Genomic DNA, 12,924 nt, shown 5'->3' with positions numbered 1-12,924 from the left:
ATCCCCTGCGTGGAATGCCTTTCTGCCCGTTCCTCTTCCTTGGCAGGTTCACTCCAACGCATCCCTCAAGACAGGGGTTAGAGTTTCCTCCTGCAGGACGCTGTCCCTGGGAGCCTTCCTCTGGCTCCAATAGTACCCAGGGCTTAGTGCTTATCACAGCACTTATCACACTGAGTCTTGTTCCCAAGCCCGTCTTTACCTCTGGGCTGCCAAGAGAGCAGGATTAGGTTTGGGTTTTTTTCCTTGCTTTCCCCATTTCTCTTTTATTTGTGTGCACAGCATTCTTCCCGCCCATACTGCATCTACTCTCTTCTCGCACTTCTGACATTTAAAAATGCTTATCACCTGCAAGTTATTTGAACGTTTAGAAGTTCACTGCATTGAAAAATTGGTTTATTTATATGAAAGACCTTTTATCAATGAGTAGAGAAGCATGGGGAGGGGGGAGAAAAAGAGGTAAATATTTTCTTTATTTCTATTTTGACATCTATTGATATTTAGATGGAGGTTGGAGAATGAAGTGGGATTATTGTATTTGTTAATCTGTTGGATTTTCAGCTGAGAGTAATGCCATACCAAGAAAAATTATGATTCTGTTAATAGAGAAGTGGGAACAAAATGGATCTAAAGTTTGCCACGGTAGACTATATGGTACCTAAAGGATTAGGTTATATTCAGTTATGTTTTATTCAGTTACTTATTTTGCTGTTTTTGTATTTTTAATGAACTTATATAATTACTATTTTCTTCCTTTGTTCGTACTTTTAAATTGTCTACATGGGATAATTTTTTAAAGTCTGTACCAGTCTTTAAGTTTTCATACCAAAATTGCCACTTTAACGTTTTTCAAACTATAAATATGCTGCCAAATTATTCTTTAGAATTAATATTTTCTATTTAAAAGTGACCTGGGCATGACCTCTACTTATTTTAATTTTATGCTATCCTCTAGAAGCTCTACCTTATTTTTGGCATTTCACATTTACCTTTATTTCCATGTTCAAATATGATTTTTCAGGTAAAGCTAATGTCAGAATTGAAAAGGAGAGATCATTTTAGGGCAAAAGGATGTATTTGTGTGGTAGCAGCCTCAAAGATGGTCCCAGTGGTCCCCACCTCCTGGCATTCGTGCCCTTGTGTAATCTGCTCCCCTTGAGTGGGGGCTGGATGGAGTGACTCACTTTTAATGAGCAGAGCCCCGCAGAAGTGATGGGATGTCACTTTTGAGAAGAGCGTATGAGAAGACCGTGGCTTTCATCTTGGGCACTTGCTCCCTCCCTCTCTCTTAGGTTGCTGGCCCTGCGGGAAGCCAGCTGCAGTTACTGAGGCAACCCTATGAAGAGGCCCACGTGACAAAGCCTGACAACAACCTCACAAGGGATCCTGGAAACAGACCCTCTGCCAGTGGAGCCTTCCGATGAGAGTGCAGCCCTGACTGACAGCTTGGCTGCAACCCCATGAGAAACCCTAAGCCACAGGCACCCAGCTAAGTTGCTCCTGGATCCCTGAACCACAGTAACGACAAGAGAACACATATTTGTTGCTTTAGGCCGCTGAGTGTTGGGATAATCTGTTGTGCAGCAATAAATAATGAACACAACGTGTACTTCACTTTGGGGGTGGGACTGACACTTCTGGATAGCCATTTCTCAGAAAAGTCACCCAGCGAGAGGGTTAAGAGGAGGCTCTCAGATTTAAGAAGAGAAATAGAGAGAGCTTACCCTCCTCTCCTTCCACCGTTCCATAAGCAGCCCCTGCATAAGGCAGAGCCCAGGGGCCCAGGCTGTCAGTACCAGGCCTTCCTCTGCCACAGCAGTCAGGTTGCTGGGCCTCCCCTGGACACAGGCTGGAGGGGTGCTGGGCAGTGGGGTGGCGTCCAGGAAGGGGAAAAATCAGAGGTTGATCCCAGAAGCCTGAGAATGGCTGCCAGGACAAGGCATCTGAGCTGGAGGATTTGTGTTTTTGGAAGTGGGGGCCCCTGTAAGTTTGGGAGGAGTATGAGAGGCATCCACACCAGAGAGGTTGCTAACCTTGCTCTAAGCTTTCCACACATTAATAAAGAAAACTTTCAGACCCATCCTGGCTCTGGCTAAGGCTGAACCCTGAGCTAAGGGCCTGGGTACAGAGCAGAGCAAGAGCTGAGGAAGGTGTGGCCTCAACCAGGCCTCCTAAGAGGACTAAGAACCCCATACACCCCGTAACAGTGAAGCTTTCATCCCCTGGAATTTGTAGATGTGATGGTTAACTCTATGTGCCAACTTGGCTAGATTATGGTGACCAGTTGTTTAGTCAAACACTAGTCTAGAAGTTGCTGTAAATGTATTTTTAAGATGGGATTAACATGTACAATCAGTTGACTTCTTTTTCTTTTATCTTTTGGCCACACCACGTGGTATGGGGGATCTTAGTTCCCTGACCAGGGATGGAACCCGCGGCCCCTGCATTGGAAGCTCAGAGTCTTAACCGCTGGACCGCCAGGGAAGTCCCACAATCAGTTGACTTTAAGTAAAGGAAATTACCCTCCATAATGTGGGTTGTTTCATGCAATCAGTTGAAGGCCTTAAAAGCAAACACTGAGGTTTCCCAAAGAAGAAGGAATTTGGTCTCCAGACTGCAACGTAGTAGTTCTGCCTGAGTTTCTAGGTTTTGGACTCAAAAAACTGCAACATCTATTCCTACCTGCATCTCACCTATCCTACAGATTTGGGACTTGCCAGCCCCCAAAATCATAGAGCCAATTTCTTACCATAAACACACCCCCCCCTCTCTACCTCCATGAGATGATAGAAAATATATACAGCCGTCCCTAGGTATCCACAGGGGATTAATTCCAGGACTGGTCTTGGATACCAAAATCTGCGGATGCTCAAGTCCCATAGTCAGCTCTTCTATCTGCAGTTTCCCTTCCATGGATTCAACCAACCGTGGACTGTGTAGTACTGTATTATTTATTGAAAAAAACCTGAGCATAAGTGGACCGTGCAGTTCAAACCCATGTTGTTCAAGGGTCAACTGTATATTGGTCTCTGTACCTGGTTCCTGGCACAGAGCTCCTGAAACCTTGTCATTTCTTAAGTGATAAGAGCACTAGAAGCATCTCTTGTTCTAACATTTGTCTTTGACCCCATCCCTGACACGGGGCTCCTAAAACCCTTGTAAATTCCTAAGCGATAAAAACACAAGGAGCATCTTTTGTTCTAACGAGGGGGCTGTCAGTGGGCTGCTGGATGGGGGCTGGTCACCAGAAAGACCAAGCGCGATTAGAAGCTTGGAGTTTTCACCACCACCACTCCCAACACACATACACACACTTCTCTAGAGAGGGGAGGGGGGCTAGAAAAGGAGTTAATAATTGATCATGTGTGATGTGAAGCTGCTATAAAAATCCACAAAGAATGGGGTTTGGAAAGCTTCCAGGTAGGTGAACATAGCCACATACCAGGAGAGTGATGCACCCCAACTCCATGGGGACAGAAGCTCCTGCTCTTGGGACCTTTGCAGACCTTGCCCTAGGTATCTCTTCATCTGCCTTTTCATAATCCTTTAATAAGCTAATAAACATAAATAAGTGTTTCCCTGCTGCTCTAGCAAATTAATGGAATCTGGGAGGGCACGGGTCATGGGAATGGGGGGGGGGTCGTGGGAACCCCGGATGCGCAGCCTCGGTCAGAAGCATAGGTGACAAACTGGACTTGTGATTGGCAGCTGAAGTGGGTGGGGGCAGCTTTATGGGATGGAGCCCTTAACCTGTGGGATCTGATGCTCTCTCCAGGTAGTGTCAGAATTGAGTTACATTGTAGGACACTCAGCTGGTGCCACAGAATTGCTTGATGTGGGGAGAAATCTGGCGACCAGCAGTGTCAAGTGAAGTGTTCCGTGTGAAAGTAAGGAGAAAGGCACGGAGGAGAACTGTAGGTTTTTACAATTTCTCCTCCCTCTCCCTCCCCCTCCCCTCCCCCTCCCCCTCCCCCTCTCCCTCTCCAGGCAGGGCATCAGACGAGTTAAAGAACACCAGGAAAGCTGGAGAGGGTCACAAAGTGGAGGCAAACTTGCCATCAGCCTGCTCTCTCTGACCCACCTCTAGTCCCACCCACAATGTGCTCTGACTTCTGTGCTCATATTCCTGTAGGTAAATCCATGGTGAGGCTTCCACAGGCACCTCTGTCTGAGGCCCAGGTTCTCAGGATTCTCATTTAAAAAGCAGTACTGGCTACTCCATGTACTTGATCTTGTTCTGTGCTTCCGGAGCATCAGTGCTTCAGGAATCTGTTGACTACACTGTGGAATACCCAAGGGTGACGGAGCTTTCCATGCCCCAGGCCCACAGGAGGCTCCAGGGCCACCAGCTCATCACTCACCACCAGCCAGCCAGTCCTCAAGAAAAGGACAACCCCAAAAATGTTGATCATGCAGGACGTGAACACACCATCCCAGGTCCCGAACAGCACTGGTTCCCATATGAACAGCTGGATCTTCCACCAGGGCTGGGGCTGGGCCAGGGCCTCCTGAAAACAGGGCACACAGGAGTCAGCTCAGCAGCAGTGGGGAGGGCTGGAGCGGGGAGGGGAACGGAGGTGGGTGCTGGGAGAACTCAGCTTTAAAGCTCTCCTGTTGGGCCATGCCCTGCAGACCTGTGCGCATAGCAATTCCTGTGCGTTCGCAGCCAGAGCTGTTCAGCAAACTCAGTTCCCTTTCCTTCTGGCCACTCGGGAGACTGCATTTCCCAGTCTCTTTACAGGCGGTGTGGCCACGTGACTGAGTTCCAGCCACTGGGATGCGGGTGAACGCGGGATGCTGGGCTCCAGCTCTGACGTGGGTCAGGAGCTCTGGGTGACGCCATCCTCCCTTTCAGTCTCTCCCTTCCTGGTGGGAAGAGCAGCTTCCAGCAGTTACTAATCTTTGGGGAACCTTCCTTTACTTACCTTTTTCTCCTCTGGCCCTTCTAACACTTCTGTAATGAATTCTATGTATTAAATTCCCTCTATTTAAAAAATCTAGGGCAGTTTCTGTGTTCCTGGCTGAACACTGGCTGGTACGGTGATCCCTAAGTGCCCTTCCATCCCATACCCCAGGATCCCAAGGCATCATTTGGCAGTTGTCTAGAATCACAGGCTAACAAGTGGTGAGACGGATGCTTTCCTCATTTTTCCAATTCAAAAATAACAAAGGCACTTACAGTACACCCATACAGAAACTCTTTACTAAAAGGACAAAACCTTATAGAAATACTAAAACGATCGTAAGCAAAATCAGTAGCCACTCATACGATGAACTGCTCCTGCATAGGTTTAGTAATTAACCTAAATTCAGACATCACTGGAGTCGTCCAATGGCCTCAAACTACTGCAGCAGTGATGAAATGATTCTCACCTTGGGGTGGGGAAGGGAGGCACCCAGCTAAGACCCACTGTGTGCACTAAGCCTAACTGGTGCGTGTATGTGAACTATAACCTCAGGGAGATGGCAGAAAAGTCAAGGGACAGGGGAAATCTAAGGTCCAGAGTCAGGGGCAGGGGCCCTGAACAGCTGAGAACAATGGGTGCGCTCATGCTCTAGGACCAAGGCCAGAGGCCAACTATGCTCAGTCAAAACAAAAGGAGAGGATCCCAGCTTCCCCCCTTGTATCGCACACCTACAGATGAAAAAAGGGCCTCAAGAAATCATCAGGGCCATCAATGAAGCCACGCAGGACAGATGGGCGGGGGGACTCCTGACACCAGCTGAAACACCTTTCATCTCTGTATATTTCTGTGCATCTGTCTTTTGCAAACCACTAATGAGGAATCTCCTGAAAGTCAATAAACATGAGAACAGTGATCTTGGCTAAGAGCGAAGACCCTGCCAACCTATGCTTATCTTTGAACAAATGGTACCAAGGGACTTTGTGGTAAGTAAGATTGTTTTCCAGGATCCTAATCTCAAAACTCAGGACCTGGCCCAACTTCCCGTCTCTGCTTGTGTTCGCTTCCTACCATGGCTTGTTACAGGCCTACTATTTATTAGAAACAGTCATAACAATAGCAACTATCAGCAACAAAGAGTAATAATTTAGGGAGTGCTTTCGGCTTCCACATCAATTCCCCACTTTGGTGCTCAGGTCACCCCGGGAGCGAGGCAGGAAGAGGGCCCCTGTCTACAGCCAGCCGAGGAAAGCGAGCCCTGGAGGAGAGACACAATCAGCCTAGGTCCACAGTTGGGGTTAGAATTCCCCAACCCAGACTGTAAAACCTGCACCACGGGTCACAGGCCCTCTTCTCTCCTAAATTTCAGTGTTTCAGGTGCAACTTCTAACATCCTGGATTTCGCTTAATTGTGAGTACCTCTGCTTTACCCTTAAAATTCCTGTTGTGATTTTAGAAACTGTATACCTCTGTCATCACAACCTTCATATTTCCCCTCTAAAACCTGTTTTGTTTATTTGTTTATTTACCTAATGGGGGTATGAAAAGCTTTTCACTCCCTAGATCTCACTGGACTAAGTCAGCCTTAAAGGTGCTTCACAGATGAATGAGGCCGAAACTTTAGGAGACTCTTTACCCTGAGAATAAAGGTGTAAGTGAAGGTATACATGGCTTGAAATGGGTTTGGTGCCCAAGTCATGACAGTTTATTTCAGGACATTTAGAGGAGTGCACATACCTTTCCTTACCAAGTGACACAAGAACACAACTAAGTCTTCCCAAAGCCTGCTCATCTGATACTGGCAAGAAGCACCTAAGTTTGACCCAAGGTTGGGGCCCTGATGTTTTGAGAGAGAGACAGAGACATAAGCCAGTGAGAGAAAAGGAAGAAGAAACAAAAGCACCAAAAAGGGGAGCTAGGATGAGATGGAGAACCCTAGAATAAAATGACAAATAGGTACTCGGGAGACCCCAAGGGACAATTCCCAGCACCCCCGCAGACACGCTGCCGCCAACATCAATACAGGACGCCAGCCCGGGGCCCCTGCTTGTCACCTCTCCCTGGCCCACCACACCCTCCAGCCTCCCCACTTTCAGGACGCCCTCAGCCTTCTGCACTGCCCCAGGGTTGGCCTTGTGGAGAGTGCCAGCCCAACAGGCAGCTCAAACCAGCTCCCTTGCACGGTAACTACCATTGGGCCGGCCCAATTCTGACAGCAGTGCCAGTGGGGGGCGGTTTCTCCTACACCAAGCAGTTCTCTGACACCAGTGGGTGTCCCATAGTTCAAGACAACTCCAACACTGCCCACTCAGAGACAGTGCCATCCCACAGTCAAGGGCTCAGTCCTACCAGACTGCCCCTCAGATGCCAATCCCAAGTCCACGTCGTCCCTACGCTTCTGACCCACGGGCTACTGATCAGAGGTCCCCACCACCCCCGTCTTGGGTTCAGTTAATTTGCTAGAGCGGCTCACAGAACTCAGACAAACATTTTACTTACTAGATTACCAGCTTATTATGAAAGGATATGACTCAGAAGCCACCAGATGAGGGGGTTTAGGGAAGGGTTTGAGGTCCATGCCCTCTCCCAGCGCACTCTCCCACCACCTCCATGTGGTCACCAACCCAGAAGCTCTCCAAACCCTCTTTTTTGGGTTTTTCTGGAGGCTTCATCACGTAGGCATGACTGATTTCTTTCCCCTACCCTGAAAGTTCCAACCCTCCAATCACATGGCTGGTTCCTCTGTAACCAGCCTCCATCCTAGGTGATTCTAAAAGTCACCTCGCTACTATAAACCCAGTGGTGGCTGAAGGCGTTTGTTATGAATATCAAGACACCTTATCACTCTTATCCCTTAGGAAATTCCAAGGGTTTTAGGAGCTCTGTGCCAGATATCTATTTATTATAAATCACAGTATCACAACTGGCTACTCCCCAACCCTGCTGTCTGTCTGTCCTGCCAGCTCTCTCCAATCCCCTTCAGCTCTTGCTCAGATAGGCTGTGGGCAGAGCCATGTCTGCAGCATAAGCAGACATCCAATAGGAGGACAGGATATCAGCTTCTCCCGCCCACTCAGGGACCTCATGCCAAACCCCCTCCTTTATGGGAGGGTAAGGAAGCTCATCTCATCTCATATGTGCCCTCCCACAAAGGCCGTGGCTCACAGACTCTCCCTTTGTGCCTCTCCCTAGTCATTTCTGTTGCCCAGGGAGAGGGAGGTGGAATAGCTGGGGTGACAGGGGGTGAGAGTTGGGCCAGTTCTGGGCTATCTTGTGCTTGGTACCAACTGTTGATAACTCTCTTAGAACCTCATTGTCTTCAGATTTGGGCCCCAGTCATCAATTACGAAATAACAAGAGTCTCATTCAACACTCTATGACACAGACATGACAGGTTGCGGGGAAAGGCAGGTGGCAGTAGGATGTGTGCTGTGCCCAGCATGGAGGCCACTGGGAAGCAGGGGTGGAAACCAAGAAAGGAGAGACAGAAAGGCGAGGGGCAAAGAATCCCTCAGAAAGGGGACCACAGACAGCCTCAAGGGGCAGGACCCTCAGGTTGGCAGGGACAACTTGGCAGGTTCCAGGGCACAGAGACTTGGAGTCTGGCCACGGGTGATCGCACCTGTGCGCTGCTCGTTGCTAGGGCTTTCCTTCCCAACCTCCCAGAACAAGGAGCCAGGCCCTCTAAGCCCAGGGCTGCACCCCACACTGGAGACGCCACGGCCGCCTGGTGGGTGTTTTAGTTCAGAGGTAGGAGTCTTTCTCCCGTGAGAATCTTCACACTCGAGCAGGGCATCTAGAAAGACAGGGAAATCACACCTGAAAGGTGTCCAGGGTGGGAAACACGTGACTTCCTGCATCCAGCAAGTGGAGCTGAGTTAGACAGAGAAAAGCTCTGCTACGGGCAATGATGCGAACTCCCACCCAGGAGCCTCTTGTCTCAAACAGCCACCGCCCTCCCACAGGCCACCCTCCAGGCCTTACTGAACACAGCTGAAATGTGAGAAAACACCTATTGTCTCTCCTGGCAGCTGGAGGAAAGGAGACTGGGAAGGAACTCTGCTTCTGCCCACTTGGGTCAGGAGCGGATCAGAGCGAGACATAGCCTTCCTCCCAAAGACTGGTTCTACCTGGAGCACGCACACATGCGCCAGCAGCTTGCTTTCTGAAAGCTAATTATTTAATTATTACTCACACATCAGAGAATATCCCAAGCTGCTGCTGAACTGTGACGCACTGAGCAGAGTGGGTGCCACATTCCTCTCCTCTGGCTCTGAACAGGCACCACAGGCTGCAGCTGGGCAGGGGGGCAGCAGGGCTCCACGGGCCAGCGGCCGCCTGTGGTACCTGCATCCGACGCAAGTAGCTACATACCTGCCTCAAGGTGGGCTGCGCAGTTTAGATGAGGTGAGAATCGTGAAAGGTTTTTTGGTTAGCATGAAGCACATCAGACAGTTTTAAACGGGGGTGAGGATTTCTTCAGGCAAGTTGGAAAGAAGAGAGGTCTTACTGATTGTGCATCTTCTATCTGCCCTGGTACCTCGTCCTCATGTTTCAGGTGAATCCTTGCTCTACAGTTCAGCCTGAAAGCTGCCTCTCTCCAACCCCTGCCCAGTCGCAGCGCTGGGGCAGCCGGCCCCTTCTGTATTGTACTAGGAGTTCGAGAATGGGTGTCCGATGAGCGCTCTGCTACCCTGACTGAAGCTGGTAATGGGAACTGCTCCGCAGGACCCCCACGGAGTGGTCAAAGCCTGATTTCCCTGGATTGGAATCTGGGCAGCACGCTTGGTCAGCACTGATTTAGGCACTCCTAGAAATGTGAGATCTTCGTGGCTGTGCGGATCTCTTCTGCACGGAACAGGTTCAAAAGCCAGTGTCTCCGTAACAGTAGTTCCCGGTGCTTGATCTGTGGCTCTTCCATCTTCTGACCCCGGTTCAAGGCCGGGAATCTCCCAAGGCACAACCTGGTCAGGCAACCACACAGGCCCAGGAGTGGCAAGACCCATGGACGCTGTGACAGTGTTGATGTTGGTGGGGTCCCTGCCCGAGCCCTGCCTCTCAGAGCTATACAGCAGCTCATTCCCCACAGAGCGGCCACCTCTGTGCTCAGAATGCAGAATCCAAAGACACAATGCTCTGGGCACCTGACAGCACCCCACAGATCTAAATTCCCACAGCAGCGATGCCATGGCCACCTAAACAAGAGCTTCCCCTTCCCTTCCCAGCCTCCTTGGCAAAAGGACAGAGCCCTCTGCGAGACTCAGGCTGCCACTAGACAGTCTATCTCAGTTTAACATCAGGAGGAGAAACACAGACCCTAATGCCCACCCCCAGTAACAGGCAAACCAGCTAAAAATCAACTGCAAAAGAATGATTTTTCCAGGTGCTTCAGTGGATCAGACAATATTATACCCATTTAAGAATTCTTATGTACTAAGTACTTTTGATGTTTGGAATCACATCAATGTTTTATATACTCAAAATTAAACAAAATCAAATCAAATCGACAGGATGAGAGAGAAAAATTAAAACAGAATGCAAAGAGAAACAAATTAACCTAACTATAATTCTAATGAATAATATAACCACACCGAAGGTGGAAAAAACTGAGCAGAGTTAACTTTTGAACATAGTACTTTGACTATGTGCTCTCAGTCTAAAGACAAGTAACTAACTACAAACTAATACAAATTCTAGATAGAAAGTTTGTTTTTTGCAGGGGTAGGAGTTACCACTCCTGAATCTACCTTCCATGAATTGCAGGACTGAGCAAATAAGTAAATATACCGACTGGGAGTCAAGTTTCTCACTGTTGGAGAAGGCAGTTAAAACTAAGAAAAGAGGGCTTCCCTGGTGGTGCAGTGGTTGAGAGTCTGCCTGCCGATGCAGGGGACATGGGTTCGTGTCCTGGTCCGGGAAGATCCCACGTGCCACGGAGCGGCTGGGCCCGTGAGCCATGGCCGCTGAGCCTGCAGGTCCGGAGCCTGTGTTCCGCAATGGGAGAGGCCACAACAGTGAGAGGCCCGCATACCGCAAAAAAAAAAAAATGTGAGGAAAGAAGAATGAACCCTGGTGTGATCAATTAGAATTAGAGGTATCAGTTTGAATTTATAGTTTTTAATATATAGAGATAGACATATCTATACATGTCTATATCTATATCTATATCTATATCTATATATCTGTCTATTTAAAGGGTCTGTAAGTCAAGACACCCCAGTAGCAATGAACATACCTAGCACCCAGATCTTGGTCTCTAAATATCATTTCTCACTTTAAGGAGCCAGAGCTCTTTGGAGAAATAGCTGATTCAGGGCTGGGGCAGAAAAAGTATAAAATGAGCCTACAATATTTTGTGCCAGAAAGTAAGGAAGGGCTCCTAAAAATGATGAGGATGTGCCATAAGGACATAGAAGCCAGCTTGAAGGGGCACCCACTGGCCAAATCTGGAACAATTTGAACATCAAAATCAATAATAATCGCAATAGAATACACATGGGAAAAATAAGAATCTGAGTCCATACAGATATAAGCAAATGAATAAATTAAAGTAAGAGGAAGGAGGGAAAATTCTTCTTTATAGAAGACCAAGTAATATATGTAGAAGAAATATGATGTTAGAAAATCACCATTCTGCAACCATCACAGTAATAACTGAGTCTGCCAAGAATCATCAATGTATGCTAAAGCTAATGGGTAGAAAATTGATGAGGAACTGGATATTTCCATAGTCTCAAAGTATCCCCAACAAATTATTTATTAGTTACAAAGGGAAAATTAGTAACTTTAGAGTGGATTAACCTAGTGGGCACCACCTTAAATAAGTAACTAAAGTTAACATTACCAATAATGGGACAAGTGGAAACCCTGTGCCTCCCTCCTGATATGATGCCTGGAAAAGAACACAATATCATTCTATGGGTTCCTGCCAAAAATGCAAAACCTGAATCTAATCATGAGAGTTCACGTCCCAAACTCAGAAATATTCTACAAAAAAAACTAGCCTGTGTTTTGCAAAAAAATGTCAAGATCACGAAAGACAAAGAAAGGCTAAGGAACCATTCCAGATTAAATGAGACTAGAGAGGTGTGATGACTAAATGCACTGCATGATGCTGGATTGGCTCCCAGTCCGGGAGAAAAAGCTACAGGATATTAGTGAGATAACTGGCAAAAGTGGACTGTGAAACTGTGGATTAGATAATAGGATTTATCAATGTTAAATGTCTTGATCTTTTTTTTTTTTTTTTTTTAGTATTCCATAGTCCAGCCATCCAGGCATGGACTATGGTTATTTTATTTTATTTTATTTTATTTGACCACACTCAGTGGCTTGTGGGATCTTAGTTCCCCAACAAGAGGCTGAACCCAGGCCCTTGACCATGAAAGTGTGGAGTCCTACCCACTGGACCAGGGAGTTCCCTAAGTGTCTTGATCTTGATAAATATAATGTGGTTAGGTAAAAGAAAAGTTCTATTCTCAGGAAACAGACAATGAAGTATTTATGGACAAGGGGACATGATGTCTACAAATTAGTTCCAAATGGTTCAGGAAAAATATATATATAATCAAATATAATAGGTATTAAAATATATATTATATATATGGAATAAAAATATATGTATATATATAGAGAGAGCACACAAATAATAAAGCAAAAGGAGAAAATGTTAATAACTGGTAAATCTGAGTCCAGAGTATATGGCGGTTGTTTGTACTGCTGTGACTTTCTATAAGTGTGAAATGTTATCAAAAGTTTAAAAATAAATAAATAGTAAAAGCAATTTTTATTTTTTAAAAGAAGCCCAGACATATTTAAAGAACAGCTTGTTCACTCTTGTACCTCTAGTGCCCAACATGGAACAGGTACTTACTAAATGTGTTAGTTAAATGAATGAATGAATGAATGAATACCATGTGCTTTAGAGAGTGACATTAGACACCTCTTTTAAGGTAGCAGAATATGCACTTTTCTACCTTCCAAATTACCATGACAATGACAGAAAAGATGTGGTGTTTTTTTT

General features: G+C 46.9%; 1 protein-coding gene across 1 annotated transcript in view; it reads right to left on the bottom strand.

Moving 5' to 3' along the window:
* The window catches only part of SLC12A8 (solute carrier family 12 member 8), a 144,545-nt gene that overhangs the window by 116,605 nt on the left and 15,016 nt on the right, over positions 1-12,924 (bottom strand). The window contains exon 3 of the mRNA XM_060100151.1: positions 4,359-4,505. Within this exon, the coding sequence (XP_059956134.1) occupies positions 4,359-4,505 (147 nt within the window). The remainder of the gene's footprint in view (positions 1-4,358; positions 4,506-12,924) is intronic.

The sequence above is a fragment of the Mesoplodon densirostris genome, chromosome 5, assembly GCF_025265405.1.
Source record: "Mesoplodon densirostris isolate mMesDen1 chromosome 5, mMesDen1 primary haplotype, whole genome shotgun sequence".
Classification (NCBI taxonomy): domain Eukaryota; kingdom Metazoa; phylum Chordata; class Mammalia; order Artiodactyla; family Ziphiidae; genus Mesoplodon; species Mesoplodon densirostris.
This window is presented reverse-complemented; position numbering and strand designations above follow the sequence as displayed.